Source organism: Mastigoproctus giganteus, chromosome 11 (genome assembly GCF_048544385.1).
Source record: "Mastigoproctus giganteus isolate SK-2022 chromosome 11, ASM4854438v1, whole genome shotgun sequence".
Classification (NCBI taxonomy): domain Eukaryota; kingdom Metazoa; phylum Arthropoda; class Arachnida; order Uropygi; family Thelyphonidae; genus Mastigoproctus; species Mastigoproctus giganteus.
Window position 1 is genome coordinate 127,070,613 of NC_143585.1, and position 18,686 is coordinate 127,089,298.

General features: G+C 38.7%; 1 protein-coding gene across 4 annotated transcripts in view; it reads right to left on the reverse strand.

Moving 5' to 3' along the window:
* The window catches only part of LOC150078422 (cytotoxic granule associated RNA binding protein TIA1-like), a 695,656-nt gene that overhangs the window by 100,604 nt on the left and 576,366 nt on the right, over nt 1-18,686 (reverse strand). For all 4 annotated transcript variants that reach the window (XM_090385386.1, XM_090385385.1, XM_090385387.1 and 1 more), the window contains one exon: nt 17,166-17,274. In XM_090385386.1, coding sequence (XP_090241512.1) covers nt 17,166-17,274 — 109 coding nt within the window. The remainder of the gene's footprint in view (nt 1-17,165; nt 17,275-18,686) is intronic.

Below are 18,686 nucleotides of genomic sequence, written 5' to 3' on the forward strand. Positions count from 1 at the left end.
ATGCAAAGTAACTAAATAACTGTTGAGTTCATCTGCAACTTCAGCTGGGGTATCTAATATTATACCACGTTCATTACATAAAGGTTCAATGTGGTTTGTATGTCTCTTCTTTACATTTATATATGTGAAGAATTCTTTACCTCCCCCTCTTTGCCAGCGATTTCTCATAATCTGCCTTTGCCAGCCTAACCTTTTCTGTGGCACTATTACAGATCAATTTGTAGCTTTTATAGGCTTCAGTACTTTTTACTGCTCTGTAACTTTTCCATGCTGTCTTTTTCTGCTCAAGTAATGTGGCAACTTCATTATTCATCCAGCTTGGAATCCTCCTTGTGGAGTATTTTTTTAATGGTATATACGCATTCAAGGCTTCTGTGATTAATGTTTTAAAGGTATATCATAATTCAATTGTATTCGCTCTCTGTGAGATATCTACCCAGTTAAAAGAGGCCATGTAGTACTTTAATCCGTCGTAATTTCCTTTGTCTTTAACTTCTGCTCTCTCTCTCTTCATCGTCCACCGCAGAACTCAATGATCACTTCCTGCTACTGGTTCCTCTACTGTCAGCCCTATTATGTCATCTGGTTCATGGGTGATGATGAGGTCTAGAGTATTCTTTTCCCTAATACTTTCCCTGACATGTTGATGCAAATAGCAACCAACTAGTTGATTTTAAAATTTTGTCCCCCATGTGGAGTTTCCCTCCCATTTGCTCCAATCAATTAGAGGCAAATTAAAATCGCCCATAAAAAACATTCACGCTTACTTGCCCATTCCATTTGCATGTAGAGGCTCTCGTCATAATCTTCACAATCACCTGGCCTGTAGATTACTCCCACTCTCATTATACCTTTGCTTCCAAATATCTCACACCGTACAGATTCTATACTAGCATGCGAACCGTCTTTTTTTTTTTTTTTTTTTTTATGAGAACCCCAAACACGAGAGGTATTATAACCTACAGTACTTAGTACCGTGCTTGGGTTGGAGATTGAAAAGACGAAAGAAGATATTTGTTGACATTGGACTTGAACTTCTGTAGATTGTAATTTTCAGGAAATACGTATGAAGGAAGATTGTTCCAGAAAACGGCAGTTGAATGAATAAACGAGGAAGATGAAAAGTTGGTTCTGTGGGTTTGAAGTTGGACAGTAAATGGATGTTGGCTAGTGGCGGCACGTGTTTGGACTGTTTTGAAAGAGAGAGCGGGAATTATAGAAGCCAATTCAGAAGAACAGTGCCCATGGAAGTATCTGTAGAAGAGGCATGCAGCAGAAACAGTGCGTCTATGAGACAGCGAGTGGAGAGACTCTGTTAGAGATGAATCATTAATTAACCTAACTGCCCTCTTCTGAATGGAATCAAGAAGCCTGAGAGAGGTTTTGGGGGCACCACCCCAGATGTGGGAACAATATTCCATGGCAGGGCGGATTTGCGATTTATACAGGGTGAGCAGCTGTTTGGGAGAAAAGTAACGCCGAGAGCGAAAGAGAAAACCAAGTTTTTTAGATGCAGAGGAAGCAATATTTGTAATGTGCTTGTGCCAAGAGAGATTAGAAGTCAGGGTAATCCCCAAAAGAGATATATCATTTTGCCTAGAAATCGGAATGTCACTAAAGATAAGCATAGGAGCAGAAGAATCCTTTTTGCGAGATATAAGACAAAATTGAGTTTTAGAAGGGTTGAAATCAACTAAGTTGTCTTTGCCCCACTGGAGAATTACCTGAAGATCGGCATTTAAGGAATTGGTAGCAGATTTTCGAGAACTTGAAGCTGAATGAGCTGGACAAGGTTTCTCAAAATGGAAAGTTGAATGCAATGTGCTATCATCGGCAAAACTATGGATAGGATTTCCAGTCAATGGAAGAAGGTCATTGATATACAAGAGGAAAAGAGTGGGGGAAAGAACTGAACCTTGGGGGACACCGGCATTAGTGGAGAAGTTAGAAGACAGAGAGCCATCTACCATCACCCTCAGTGAGCGATCAGAGAGAAAACTGGATAACCAATTACTAAAAACAGTTGGCAAACCATAAGATGGAAGCTTGTTTAGAAGACCTTTATGCCAAACACGATCAAAAGCCTTTGAGATGTCAAGAGCAACTACTTGTGTTTCACCGAACCTTTCCATTGCATTAGTCCATAAATGGGTAACATAAGCCAGAATATCACCAGTGGATCGACACTGACGGAATCCATACTGGCGATCGTTGATCAGACGGAAGGTTTCTAGGTAGTTTAAGAGTTGGCGGTTAATTGATTTCTCCATTACTTTAGAAAGAGTAGAAGTAATTGAAATGGGACGATAATTGGATGGGAGGGATTTGTCACCCTTTTTAGGAACTGGCTGGATATGAGCAAATTTCCAAGCAGAAGGAAAAACACCTTTGGAATAAGAAAGTGAAAAAAGGCGTCAAAGAATAGGAGTAAGTTCAGGAGCACAGGTTTTGAGAACAAGTGGAGAAATACCATCAGGACCTGGAGCTTTCTTAGCATCAAGATTCATCAAAATCCTTCTGATATCCTTTTGACGGAAGACCACAGGAGGCATTGAATGGAGCGTGTTAGGAATGGTGGGAGGTGTTTTACCAAGATCATTAATACATGAGCTCAAAGAAAAATGGGATGCTAGCAGGTCAGCTTTATCCTTGGCTGAAGTGACAACAGAACCATCTGGTTTGGACAGAGGTGGGAGCAGAGATGGGCAAAAGTTGCGGCCAATAGCTTTGGCAAGGGACCAGAATGCTCGGCTACCATTAGGGCAAGAAGCAAGTTTTCTACTCTTAGCCTGTTCAAACTCTAGTTTGGACTGATTAATAACTGCTTTACAATTGTTGCGAGCTTTGGTGTAGGCAGAAAATGAAACTGAAGAATTAGAGACAAGCCAATTACGATATGCAACGTTCTTCTCTTGGACAGCCTTAGCACATTTATTGGAAAACCAAGGTTTAGATAAAGGACGAGATTTTAAAGTGGAGTGTGGGATAAAGGATTCCAAGTCTGAATCCGGGAAGGTTTTCGTCGCGCTCAGGCTGCTTTTGACAAGAAGCATGAGCCCATCACCCTTTCTATCTTCCCTATCCTTCCTAAATATAGTATACAATCACTGATTGATCTGATATATATATAAGTTGATTTTTGGCGTTCGTTTGATTAATCCTGTATAAACAGAATTAAGAACGAAGTCTGAATGGTGGCGTGGGTTAAGGCAATTAAAGTCATAAAGGGTCAGCTTAATATGTCTGCAAATGTACCTTCAGTTTACTGGATATAAACTCAAGATTACGGAAAATAAAACCAGGCAGCCCTCGCCCGAGACCAACTAATATGGCCTCCATTATGAAAAAGTGCCGATGAAAGTTTCCAAAAATGCCAAAACGGGATATGAACTCAGGCCTTTTTCACACGGTGTGAAAGGATGCTGATTGTAACTATTGCGCTATTGCAACCGCACGAGATCAGCATACGAGAAATCGCTAGTCACGAATGAGATAAAGGAGTTTTTTTCGTAGTACGAGTACAAAGAGGAAAAAAAGTAAACCATACAATATAATGGAAATGGAAAAATCATAGTTAATCCAGCCGATGGAACTGGTGAGCTGGAAAGATACTTCGTATGGATCCTCACAGTAGAAAGCAGTCCTTCTTAGGGGAGAATACCCTAAGTAGGACTGCTTAGAAGGATATTCTTAGCGTACCTGAGCACTGTAAAATAAGTGATAACAACATTTCAGAATTGAGTCTAACAGTAAAAATGAGCTTGAAAGGTCCCAGGTGACAATGGTATTTACCCGGAAAAGAGCTGTAAAAGAGTACGCCAAACCATTAGGATTAACCACGAGGTCATCGTTAGACGTAGAGAAACAAAACGCCTCTCGGTATTAGCTCTGATAAACTACTATGATGTATTCACCCATTTGCAAGGGGGGGGGGTATACAAATGGACAAGAGGGAGGGAGATGAAAGAAACAATTTTGTCATCATAGGATTTAGCAAGCCGTTTGACAGAGTCCCACAAGGCAGAATGCTGGAGATTCTGGCGTGTGTTTTGATTTCAGACAAGACCTTGAGGTGGCTGGAGATGGCTAAAGAATAAAAATGAAGAAAGTTAGATTTTTTAAATGTTCGTTCTTCTGCAAGGTCATTAGTATTAGAAAGGCAGAATGATGCAAGGAAGCGAACTTTTTCTGCACCAGCAAAAAATAAACAAATAAATAATAATAATTCAGTTGGCCACACTTACTGAATCCACCACGTTGAATGGGAACTTATTCCAGTGCTCGACAACCCGCTACCCATATGGAAACTTTATGAGATTCAATCTTCCGTAATTCCCTGAAATTTTATATTTGTGTCCATTGGTGCGTGCCTCACCTACGAGGGAGATAAACTTTCCTCATTCATTTTAAAGCTCAATTTGATCTCCCCTTAAATGTCTGGTTGTCATACTTTGCAGTCTATACCTTCTAAGTAGTTCTCCGCATGTACATCGCTTTGCACTCGTCACAAATCTGGCTGTCCTTCTCTGAATCCTCTCCAGAAGTTCTGTTTTATTTTTTAGGTGGGGTCTCCAGCCTTGAATGCAATATTATACATGCCCATAGGTTATAAGTGGGATCGGTCATGGTTTGGCGCTATTTCCATTCTTTTTTCTCATTTTCTAAAAAGCTATTCACCAGAGAATAAAGGGTACAATGTTTAAATTTAAAGATGATATGATGGTCAAATAGTAAATAGTATATTGAAATACCAGATGCAAAGCCGCTAATGTTGTTATTGGATTTTAGGAGCATCGGCAACTAAGGCCATGTTGCTCCGTATATTATTTGTAAATTGTGTTTTGAGGTCGATTTTCTGTTTTGGTGGACGCAAAATCCGAGTTTCTGAGAGAAAAAAAGCATGCTGCCCTCGCCTGAGACCGACCGACCAACTCAGCCACATTGTGAAAAATACCAATAAAATTCCTCATTCCTCTGTCATCGAACTCAGGTCTTTTCCATCCGGTGTGGGAAGGACGGCGATCCTACCAACTGTGCTATCCACGATGACACGAAACCGCTAATAAACGAAGGGACACCAGCTAGATCGGGCTATGACAGGATTGATCAACATATGAACATAAATGCTACACTCTACTGAAAAGCACACTAAGTACAAGCTGTACAATAAAACAACTCCTTTTTATACTTAGTGGACACAACGGAATATTCGATTGACATTACAAAGAAGGGGAAAGACTCAGTCGAAAACGTTAAAACAAAAACATACTAAAGATGGTGGGAAGGAAAATTAACAATGGAAGTTGGGCCGAATCCTCCAACAAACAGCAAAATGAGTATAGAACACACACAATTTTTACAAAGAGTATATACTGAGCAATATGGTCTTAGTCGCCAACGCTCCTAAAACCCTATTATGACAACAACAAATCAACTATAATCTTGTATATCGCATTCCGCTCTAAAGGAAGTATGGTTTGCTCGTTGTTTAGAAGTTGTACTGCGGTTTTGATTTATAGGCCCCTAGTTGACTGCTGACTCAATTACTGTCATGGCTGGTTGTGGTATAAGGTGGGTTATAGAAAAGGATTCTCCGCAGTTGGCGAATGGGCCAGCTTCATCAACTAGAGAGTGTAGATCCCAGAAATTCCGATCTTTATTTGTCATCTTTACCTGTCATTTTCGATATTATTTTTATTTCGATTTTGGTCAATCGAAAGGTGGGGCAGAAGGCAATTGCGATGATGGTGGAAGGGTGACAGTATTTTCCTCCCATGTCGGTTTATCTTTGGCGTGTGAAAATGTGCTATCGTTGCTATGTGCACACTGTATGGTAAACCAACTAGAGACATGTCACAGGGTGTCTCTAGTAGGTAGGTTTACCATCAGCGTGGTAGCCTCTGTCTGGAGTAGTTGTAACTATACTTCACAAATGGCAATTTTTGAGAACAAGAACAGTATGCTGATTGGGAGTAGGAAGGTTTGGGACATGTAGGCAGTTAGAAGCTTGTGGTGGTATGCATTGGCCTAATTATATGGTAGGCTTTGTGTTAGATGCCCCGTATTGTCTACCTCCAAGTAATTCTGTATTCCTTGATTCGAGCGCGTTGTAGCGGACTCGAGATGGTAGATTCAGCTGCTTCTGTCGATGGGCTGATCCTATTGCTGTGGCACTGTTGAATTGGACTAATTTGAAAATCAAGGTCGTTTGCCATGACAGTTAGACGTTTAGATGCAGTGGTATTAGCGCCGGCAACTCATCAGCAATTGATTTTGCTATGGGTTGAAAAAATATTATTCTTAGTGTTATTGGGTTGCTGTGGTGTAAGGCGGGTTTAAAAAAATTCCATCCAGGGTATGCAATTTGAGTTTCAACGTTTTTGGTGGCCTTCGGAATTCGCTGACTGAATAATCTTGATGGAAAGCGGATGAATATTGCAGCATGTGACAATAATTTCATCAGTATCGGTAGGCTCAGTTGAATTATCAGGGACCGTGATGGAATTCATGTCACGAACTGTTTGTGCTAAGGAGAACCCAAATTAAAATCATTCATTGCTGTCAGATCGTTTGTATCCTTGAACTCTTACTCCATTTTTTCTTTCTTTTTTTTTTTTTTTTTTGCATGTGAGACAAAAAAATTCTTGCGATGAAGGTAATTCTATTCCAACCAAAAGTGACATTTGGGAAGAACACTGTTCACACATATCTTCGCAGATTCTGCACCGGATCGTAAATGTTTACATTTTTATGACATCGGCTACAGGTAGCTGTTATTGGAAAGACGAAGACTCCATTTCTTTGCCGACATTTTATTTGATTTTTATACATTTTTTCGTAAACGCTGTTGTTGTCAACTTTGTATTGGTTAATAGTAGCATAGTTTAGCACAAAGGCAGCTGATAAATTTATAACTCTACTATATTCAGAGACTGCGCTCAGCAATTCAGAATTACAGTAGATAAACGTGCTTTAGTTAACCTGACTTGTGATTTATCGAAAAATCAAATAAGCAGTACGGCAGTAGTATTACCAACTTTACTCATAGCGGCTATTTCTGTAGTAGCCTTGGCCCTGATTACGACACAGTTCACTACCGGATTGCACATTCCAGAGAGGATTATCTACTTAAGAGTTTCTAGGACTTGACTCCACAGTGGGCATTAGAAATAGTATGGCTATGATATTACGTCGTTTCCATCACTCTTCTGCGTGCGCACTAGTGACAAAGCTCACGTGATACACGCATAAATGGTAAGCAAGCCAACTTTCTTCCCATTCTGGTAGCTTACCATCGAATTTTACCACCACTGCTCACCTTTCTTTTTGCGCTCGAATCATCATCATCATCATCATCAGCCATTTTCAATCCACTGCAGGATGAAGGCCTCTCCAGCAACTTTCCAGTTCCTTCTGTTTTGAGCACTGGCCATCCATTTACTACTCAAAAACTCATGAATTTCATCTATCCATCTCCGCCTTTGTCTTCCAGGTTTTCTTCTAGCTCCTCTTGGGTACCATTCTGTTATTTTCTTAGTCCATCTGTCATCATGTCTTCGAGCTATGTGTCCTGCCCAAGACCATTTTAGTTCTTTAGTTTTGATAAGAATGTCCTTTACTTGAGTTTGCTGCCTAATCCATGTGTTTCTCTTCTTATCTAACAGTCTGATTCCCAATATAATTCGTTCCATTCTTCGCTGTGTAGTTCTTAGCTTCTCTTCCATTCTTTTGGTGAGTGCCCAAGTTTCACTTCCATAAGTCATGGTGGGGAGTATACATTGATTCATTATTTTACGTTTCAGACAAACTGGGATATTGCTCTTCAGTATGTGACTATATTTCCTGAATGCTATCCATCCAAAATTTATTCTTCTCTTGACTTCCAGCCATTTATCATTATTACAGCTAATAACTTGTCCCAGATAAGTATATGACTCCACCTTTTCAATTACTGCTCCTTCAATCATTATTTCCCTTTCCGTGGCATACTTGTTCATCATTACTTTTGTTTTAGCCATATTCATCTTTAGTCCAAAATCCTTACTAACTGTGCATAACTGATTAAGATTTTCCTCTAATTCTTTGGGATCGTGGCTTATGACCACAATGTCATCTGCAAATCGTAAATGGTTTAGGTACTCTCCGTTCACATTGACTCCTTTCTGCGACCAGTCTAATCTTCTGAAAGCTTCCTCAAGGGCAGCAGTAAACAGCTTCGAAGATATTGTGTCTCCTTGTCGAACTCCTTTCTCGATTTTAAATTTGCTACTGTCTTTGTCTAGTCTAATAAAGGAGGTAGCACTCTCATATATTTTCTTCAAAATCATAATATATGGAGTATCTATGCCTTGTCTTTCCAGTGCCCGAAACATTGCCTTATGCTGTATGGAGTCAAATGCCTTTTCATAATCCACAAATGCCAGGCATAATGGTGTTTTATATTCATTTGCTTTCTCCATTAGCTGTGATATTACGTGAAGGTGATCCATAGTTGAGAATCCTGTCCGAAAGCCAGCTTGCTCTTTCGGTTGATTCTCATCAAGTATTCTTTCTAATCTGTTAGTAATGACCCTTGTGAACAACTTGTAGATATGGGATAACAAGCTAATTGGTCTATAATTTCCGATTTCTGATTTATCTCCTTTCTTATGCAGCAAAACTATGATTGCATTATTCCACTGCTTAGGCATCACACCTTTTCTAATGCACTTTGTGAAGAGCCTTGCCAGTTTTTGTGTTATGTCTCTTCCTCCCAATTTTAACAACTCTACAGTAACTTCATCTTCCCCCGGGGCTTTCCGATTCTTCATTTTCTTCAATGCATGTTCTACCTCATCAGGAAGAATATCGGGTATGTCGTATGTGTTGCTACTTTGCAATCCATCTTCCCCACTGCTGGTATCATTCCCTCGCTCCTTGTATAATTCTCTATAGTAGTCTTCTGCTATTTGAATTATGCCTTCTCTGCTGTTTATAAGTACACCATCGCTATTCTTCAGTTTCAGTATCATTTGTCTTTCTGTATTACTGCTCATGGCTGCTGATTTAAATCCTTTGTTTTCCCTTAATGCTTGTTCTACTTTTCTTGTGTTAAATCTTCTTATGTCCTCTCTGAGTCTCTTTCTAATGGCTTTGCATAACTCAGTATACTCAATTTTCTCCCTGTCAGTGTTTTTCTTGCTCTTCATTTGTCGTCTTTGGTTCATCATGACAAGTGTTTCTTGACTAATTTTTTCTTCTTTGGATTTCTGTTTCCCTATAGGTTTCTTGGGCTTTATCACTTTCAGAAAGTTGTAATATTCCTCGTCGATATCTTGGTCCTGAGCAGTCTGCAGAAGCTCAAACTTGTTCTTAAGTTCCAGTACATACTGCTTTTTCTCCTCCTCTGTTATTTCAAAGACCTTTGTATTATTTACTCGAGTCAGTTTTTTCCTTTCCTTTCCTACATCTATATCAAGTGTACATCTTACCATTCTGTGATCACTTCCAACATTTACCTTATTCAGGACGGTAACATCATTCACAATATATCTTCTGTTAGTGAGGATGAAGTCGATTTCATTAGTTGTTAATCCATTTGGACTCTTCCATGTCCACTTTCTGTTCACCCTTTTCTTGAAAAAAGTGTTCATTACTGACAGTCCTTGAGATTCTGCAAATTCCACAAGTCTTTCACCTCTTTTATTTCTTTCACCAATTCCAAAATTTCCTATAGTTCCTCTTTCTGCACTGTTTTGCCTTTTTCCAACCTTAGCATTGAAGTCCCCCATAATAATAGTGTAGTGGGTTTTCTGCTCATCTAGAAGACTCTCAATTTCAGTGTACATTTCTTCAACCTCTTCATCATCATGGCTCGATGTTGGTGCATAAATCATTATAATCTTTAGCTTATACCTCTTAGAAATCTTGAGTATTAGTCTTGACACCCTTGGTGATGTACTTTTGAATTCCAAAATGTTGTTTTTAAAATCTTTATGGACCAGAAACCCAACTCCACCTTCACTCCTTTCACTGTTTCCATTGGTGTACAGCAGATTTCCACTTGATAAACTTATAAGTGATTCATTTCTTCTTCTTGTTTCAGCCAAACCGATGATATTCCAATTCACATTTTCTAATTCCGCTCGAATCAGAAATGTTAATTAACTAGTAATTAGATGCAAGCACTGCTTTAAATCGTTGGTAACTTTCCGTTGCTGCAAAAACAAAGCGATCCTTCAGGGCTGCCATTTCAGTGGCCCCGTGAAAGAATGTGACTAAGATCGGACAGATAAAAATTCTCCTTTGTTTTTAATTCCGATCCACAGAAAGAAGGAGGATCCTTCTTCATCCTTAGCTTCTGCCATCTCGAACCTGACTCACCTCCTTCAGGTATGACTATTATGCAAATTCCCCGGCATTAAGCGAACATTAAAATGTATTCTTTCTTCCCAAAAATAAAGCAACGGTTGCGAATTTCATTACAGAAAACTTCTTGGAGGTAGTCACTTTATTTTGGGCGGGAATAATTAGGGCTGCTACACGAGACCGCAGCAATAAGTTCTAGATCACCCGCAAGAGATTAACCGGCCAGCGTCAGGCGTGCCGGGCATAACTTCAATAATTTATGAGATAAGCAACAGCCTTACGGAAGGAAATGATTAACTAGAAGGAACTTAATGCAAACGAGTAAAAGAGGACATTTAATTAAACTGGTTGTTCGCAATGTAATTTTCCGCACATCTCTTAAATATTTCACAGCATTGCACTGTTCGGCCGTACCATTTTCTTGAATAATAGCCACGCTCCTCTTGGAAAACGGCTTGAACTTGGACATCCCGCTGAAAAGAGTGCGGTTTCGCCAAAAGAACAGATGTCATCTGGCAAGATATTTAACATTTCATTAGCTGCCTGGTCGTTTGGTCCCTAATCCTGTTATTACTGTTGCCATTGTCGGTCTCCGTACATTACCACCAGTGGCGGGTTACCTTCTCAATGTCTCTCGCAGTGCCGCTATGCGCGCTTTGTTCTACTGACCTCAAGATCACGCGGTCGTGGCTTTGTTACTTGACAAATGTACTTCTCCTGTATTTGTTCAGCAAAGTGTCTACACAATGCACGAGAAAGTTAGTTTGTATAATGGGAAAGGTTAGCTTGTTCGACGCAACTATTAACAAAACAGGAACGTTGCATGCACTTTCTTATTGATCCATTCTCGTGGTGTGCAGCCTCTTAATTGTGGAAAAGGAGCCGAGAATGTGTTCCCCAAAAATGTGCCGCTTTAAGTTTCCTTTCAGCTGTGCACTGTTAGCACGAATTAGGATTTAAATAAACTGGTGGAATTGGAATAATAAGCGGGGCAATAATTCACAGAACATTGTAATGTCTGAACTCCCACAAGATTCCAAAAGGTGGCTGCAATATAATGAGCGTGTCCACCGAAACGCTGCTATGGTTAAAAGTTATATAGGCTGTTCACTGTTGTGTATGTCAGTTTACTTCGTATTCGGTGGTAGTTTCTCAGCTGATAATTTATCAACTGAATGGTTGATAAGAGTACGTAGAATGTACTTTTATCAACCATAGAATGTACTGTTAATTTTTTCTATAATATGGATACTCTTATGTCGGATGGAATGACTGTGCAGTATCGTGTAGCATATATAGGCTCCATATAAATTAAGAAAGTTTTTCCTATGATCTCATTCAACAAATAGTTTTAGAGAAACTATTTCTTAAATGAGAAAATAGTTTTAGATTCTTTTATTCGGTAGATGAGTTGAGAAGGAAGACAGATTCATAACACAACAATGTTCTTATAAATATTTCATTTTGATTTAAAAAAAAACGAAACGGTAAATAATGGCTATGGTTCCTTTTTAAATTTGTGTTAAGCTTAATGGAAATAGTCGAACACTTATTTTGAATTCACAAGTGATTGGGAGGAAGCTCAAGTTGAGTTGTATTTGTTTAGAAGTTGCCCTCGAGGCAACTAAAGCCAATGAGTGTCGGTTTGTCAGTTTTGCAAGAAGAAAAATCCGAATTTCCTGAGGGAGAAGCAATCTAACCCTCATCTAGACCGAGTAATTCAGCCATGGTGCGAAACAGAAAGCAGAAAAAAAAAGGTTGGTCCCAGAATTAAACCAAGGCTTTTCACACACGTATGTGTGAAAAAGAAACGATACTTATTGGGCCTGAAATGCCAACAAGCACTTTATTTACTTTTTTGATACTCATTAATACAGCTTGTAGTGCTGCTGGTCGTACCATGGTACTATGGGCAAAGGAAGGTGGGTTTGTTCATCACTGCATCTCTCTACTCTGCTTAAACACACGGGAAAACTATCCAAGCCAGCAACGAGGTATATGAAGATTTCTTTCTGAAATGGATTAAAATGAAACGATAATTTAATTTTATTTAAACATAATTTAGGGATTACGAAAAAATGTACTACAGATTTATACTACTCATGTAAAGTCGCTTGATATCTTTAGCATACACTAAACTCCTCTTTGGTAGCCTTTATACAACGTGCAATTACTTCGGTTTTTTTCCTCTCACAACGTTGACAAGTGTTGCCCATTCTGCTTTACACGGAGATGTCATTTTAGAATAGAATAGATTATCCACATCTATTCTAAACGAAGAATACATCCAAGGGACACCATCTCATCTTCGAGCGCTGGACTCTTTGCATGAGGGAACAGCGTTGAATTAAATGGTCAATAAACGGAGAGAATAATCCAAACGCGTCCCTTACAACGTTCAAAAGCTTTCTCTTGTTGTCAGTCTCTCAGAATACGTATTTCGAAGGCTGTCCGTTTTGTTGTTTCTCCAGAAAGGGGAGTGTCTATTGAGGTTGTTAGACGACTTATAAATTTGGCCGTACTGTATTATTATTAGTTTTTCTTTCTATAAAGCGCTTCTTTATTTCCAGAGCAGACACGAGACCTCTAAAGAGGTAAACACTTTCCTTCTGGCTAATGGAGCGTGATTTTTCGACACACGTGCCTTTTCGGTTAACCATTCGAAGGTGCAGAGCACATGTTTTTCTTCACTTAATATTGTTTTTCGTCTTTTCGCTCGATGAACAGCGTACCCCTCTTAGCAGTTCAAGCTGAAAAATTTCTCTAAACAGAACGCGGAGAAAAAGTAACGCAGTATGAAGCTACACTCGGGCACGCGTTTTTTTTAAAGTCTCTGCCCACAACGTAAGCGCAGAAAAATTCAGGACAGTACACTCCATTTAATGCATCGACAGAGAACTTAACTGTTCCTGTCACCGTAAGTGTGGTGTCAAGCAGGGAAATTAATAACCAAGTGGCGCGAGGCTGTTTTTGTTTCAGCGCTGCTACAAGACACGTAAGCGCACTAACAGACTTATAATGATACCCGGACATCTCACCAAATTACGACTCGTCCTAGTGGCAACAGCTGCAAACAAGTGCATACCACTAGGTGGCGTGCCTGATTTCGCTAGATGCGCAGTATATTGGAAAGAAATTATACTTCTTTTTTTCTCCGGTGCATTTAAATTGCTCGCTTTCTTCCCCGGCCCTTCCCCCACAGAATTATACAGTATCGCAGTATTGTCACAAGCACACGATTCAGCCGAAGACTATTTATTTTTCCCAATACCAAACGATTTTCGTTAGCACAGAAATAAAGGGAATTATTTTCTGGGCCCGTTTCTGGACAGCAGCAGCAGCAGCGGCGAGCAGGAAGTGTGGCAGATGTGATGTATACTTAGAGTGGTGCGTATGATGGATGCAGCTCTAAGGTAGCATTTGTTTAGTGCACTGCTACACGAAACTTTTCCTTTTACGTCTCGGCTCGCCATTTCAGCCTTCTCTGGAATTTTACCGGGTTACATTTATATCTGCTTTGCTTTCTCCTATAAACAACGGAGAGCAATGATCCTTTTTGAAGACGGTGAGTTGAATATTTTGGTTTCTTAACAGGTCCAGCACTCGACTTTCTAATTTGGAAAGTTCATATTAACAAATATGGAGAGGTCACCACTCCATGCAGACATCTTTTTAAGTACTGCCAGCTTTCGTTGCACATTTATAAGGAATTCACTATAATGTGTATAATCACAACAACACGGATAAATGCTTGCGAAGTGCAAGCAGCTTGTAGGTATCGTTGCCCACGTCTACTGCTTGACATTCATCAATATTAGACTGTTGGGCCTAAAAATCGTACATTAAGTACATGTCAGAGCTTCATCACTGTACTTCTTCAGCTTTAGTATCCCGAAAGTTACCAAATACACTTTTCATCTTTCAGTCTGGTGATTTAATCACTACCACTATAGAGCGATCAACATCTAATGCGACTACCTTTGTCAGTCCGTGATAAAATCTCATTGCAGCTATTTTTGCACGGTTATAATTGAAAGCAAATGTCGCCATAAAGTGACCATAAATTCAATAGTGAAAGAAAACGATAACGTTTAACGATAAAACATTGAGATGTTCATCATTATTGTTGTGAACATTTCATAACATTACTAAAAGGTAAACTGGGCATGAGAATGGAAAAAAAAAAAACAACAACAACTCGTGGAAGAAAATGAATAGCGTTTAGAAAACAGCGTCAATTCCAAATCGATTTACAACAAATTTAATTTAAAATAACGTGACCGATACGCTTAAACTTTAAATAAAATTTGTGCTGATGATTAATCAGTCAATGTGTCATCTTGAACAGCGATGGTCAACATCACAATTGTAAGAAAAATGCACTACTCTGAGATTATAAATTAATATAACTGCCGGGGGATTTTTGTTTGACGATAATTTTGATTTAATTTTGTTTTAGCACAAAAAAAAAATCACACAAATGAAAGGCCGAGCATTTCGGAATATGAAAAACGGTCATTAATACCACTAAAATAATATGAACCACAAGACAAAATATTCATTCAGAAACAGTAACAACAATTCCTGGATCTACAGCAGCATCCACCTTACTGTAACTCAGCATATTGAATTAAATCGTTTGAATACCTAACGGGTTCTGGATTCAATTTGTTCTAAGACTACAAAGCAATTTATTTATTCCAAAGCAAAACGCTTTTTAGACCATAAAAATTGGATTGTGCAAAACCCGCAGTAAGGATACCATAATGAAAAATACATAAAATGCTAATTGAACTCAGGGCTTTGTCAATCAGCACTCTTAAGAAATTGTAGCGACTCAAATTCTGGATATTAAGTAGGGCAAAGAGATGGTCCTACTCTCTCTCTCTCTCTGTACAACTTCTGAATCCTCATGCAACAGTCCAAACTGCAAGCGGGAAACCAACAAATTTCGAGTCAGAAGTAAAAGCCCTCGTCGACCTACGTTCTAGAATCATAAAAATATTATACAATTGTATGGAGAATAGAGGAAGAAATTTTCAAAACATCCCACCACTACGATCAAAATTCGACAAACTCGTCTGATTCAAAATACAGCTGAATTCTTTTCACATGAGTGCCTCGGAATACAATGTAAAATTTGCCAACCTTGTTATTGCAATGACTGAAGTCCCTGCGGATTGGGCATGGAAAACAATTACCCGGCAAATAAGCGAGCTGGAATTCGAAACCCAGAACTTGAGACATGGAGTCATCAAACAATCCTTGTTCCCTCTATTCAAAGTTGGAAAAATGTCTAAGATTTTAGCTGAGTACGTGGAAATGGCTTGAAATATACCTCCAAAATACTGCCGAAAAGAAAACTACCTTCAGTAACGAGTCGTATAGTAAACCTGATAGCTAAATTACTCGTCTAATGTCTTCTTCTTCTTCTCTCTCTCTCTCTCTCTCTCTCTCTCTCTCTCTCTCTCTCTCTCTCTCTCTCTCCACAATAAACAACTGAACTTATCCAAGTTGGATCAATTTTCGCACTTAATTCAATTCGATCTATTTTAACTTGTATTTAACGTTATTTTTATAATTTGAGCTTTTATCATTTGATGTGTGATTTTTAAGTTTTTTTCTAAAACCTTCTAAGATTTCTTTGGACAATTGAGTAAGGAAACCTTCTTTGCGCAGCTGCAATTTTTTTCTGTGGATAATGAAAAAAAAAAAAAACATTATTATTAAACTGCCTGGGGAACGTCGCACGTTTTGGCTACAGTGACTGGTGGAGAATCAACATCGTACAACAATTGGTCTAGTCCAAACTGTTCTAGATATTCTACTATAGATGGATGTTCTATATAGCTAGCGGATCAAGGGAAGAGAGCCAAGTCTTTCGAATATTCTTCAAACCATGTTAATATACTTCTGAGCCGGTAGCTAAGTGCATTGTCCTGCTGAAAGAAATAATCGCTAATTAACAGGAACATTGCCGGTGGGCTCAAGAAAAAAATCGGATAACCTACAAAAGGCTGGCACACGGTGTTTAACTTGTATGAAAGGATCCAAAAACTCCCACCAAAATGTCCTTCATTTGGTTTAGACAGAGTAGGCTGTCAGAGTACTTCCTACTCTATCTGAACCAGAGTAGGCTAATCGCGAAGTTTACGAAGGTCATCTTTTTTGATGGCCTTCGTAAAAGTTGCTGTCAGCCTCCAAGAGCCACATCTTGAATCCACAGTGGCACCATTGTCATTGGCGAAGTTCTTCACGAAGGTCACCTTTCATTGGGCCAAACAGGCCAAACATCTATATGATACCCAATGAAATTGTCATGGCACAAGGTTGGAAATGCATGGAGAGTACAGAAGCTAATTATAGTGCCTTCTAAGGCCACGACGTAAACGTATTATCTTAATAGCAGTAAAGTGTTTCATTTCTACCATTCCTCCGCGAATAAATAAATAAATAAAATAAAATTGCAATTGTACGGACACTGTCCGAGTATAATTTCCAATCTTAATTTCCAAACATCAGGATGGGCATAAATATAATAAACTTTCAAATTGCAGCAATCAAGTGCACATGAATTAATTCCACCATTATTTTTCCTTAATAAATATTAGTAAAGGGAGAACATGTTAAAGTGTAACAAAAATATTACTCAACAGCAGCGAATGGTAAAAGTATGTTTTCCACCAAAAGAACCTCAACGGAGATCATTATACAATTTCTTTGATTTTGTTTGGGTGTAAACTTGTCAAAAGTTGTCTAAAAGCTTTGTGTAGTTGTTATAATATCGGGTATAATAGTAAAGTAGAAAAACTACTTACTGTCGTTCTGGGAGCGGTTAGCGGGTGGTTTCCTGGTGGCCCAGTTGGTTCGGATGGCTCTACTCCCTAGCCACTGCCCGTTCATTGTGGCTATCGCACTTTCGGCATCCTATAAAAGAGACAAAGTTAAAATAGTTTCTATTTAAGAAATTATTTGTACAGTTTAATCTCAATAAGGAATTGAAGAAGACGACAAAACCACTAAAGAGAAAAATATTACTAAGAAAATCTAAATGAATTTCCATACATTTGTAGAATTTTGTCACGTAATACAAACAAATCTTTCTCACACTTGCGTAGCAAAGGAATTTAATTCTATATACTTATTCTGTCCAATGTGCAGCGTAAAAATCAATGTACACATTACTTATTCTATATGGTTATTACGTATAGTTGCATGTATTTTAAGTTCTCTTATACCGCAAGATGCTTCTTCAACTGCAGCTATTGATAGCGGAGAAAGTTGAAGATTTTTAGTTTAAAATTAATTATCTTTTATCGTATTTGAGTTTTCTGCAATTTTGTGAGTATCTGTAATTTATGGAAACTATTAACTGTCAGATGAGGACACACAGTGCTCCAAAAGGCAACTCATGAATATCAGTTCAGGTAATTCTTAAAAGAAAAAACAAGTTTACACACAATAGGGTTGTTGTTTTTGTTTGTTTAGGGATTTATTAGGCGCATTGGCAACTATGGCCATATTGCCATATAAGTGTAGCACAACATCACCTCCCATAGTAAGACCAGCAACCATTTCGACTGCTCAAAATGACGTCACTAACTTGAGTTTCCAATTCCTGCTATAAGGCGGAATCTTATGAGGACAACGTGGAATCAATTCCAGATGATTTGATACATCTTACGATTTAATAGAGCCTTCTTGAAGAAGTTCTACGCAATCGATTCTCTTAATTGCATATTGAGTGGATCGTTAGAGTTAAAATTCCGCTGTTGCGTCATCAGTATGATACCCAATGCCCGATCTATTAGGCAAATGCGTAGCAATCCGTTTGAAAAGGTAAGGTTACTCTGGTGATGGTTTAGCTTCTCCGATTCTGTCAACCACAGTTGTATCACCTGCTTATACGTGCACTGCGAACATAAATGGAACTACGTTTTGCTTCGTTCACGTGCAAAGTCTACTCTAGTTTTGAATATTCATTTAGCGAGCAGAAATAAATAATAACTACTATATAACTTCTTAGCAGTAATTGCTAAAGAAAAATAGTAAGACTAAGAAACATTTTAACAGAATGAATCGATAAGGCACTTCTCTCAGCATCGCTAACAGAAGTAATCCACTGGACAAGTAACTGAAGTGGTTGGTTCCTAATATCTCGTTCCATTGCCTGCTTTTCCTTCCATGATTCTCGTTAATGTAACCAATATTAACTATTTTAATGCTGCTCTACATTTTGGCTTTCTTTCCAGCATCACTTAACACCAATAAGAAAATTTATTCTAAAATATTTTTGTTTCTGAGAATATTGGAGATTTCCTCTGACCAGCAAATGAATT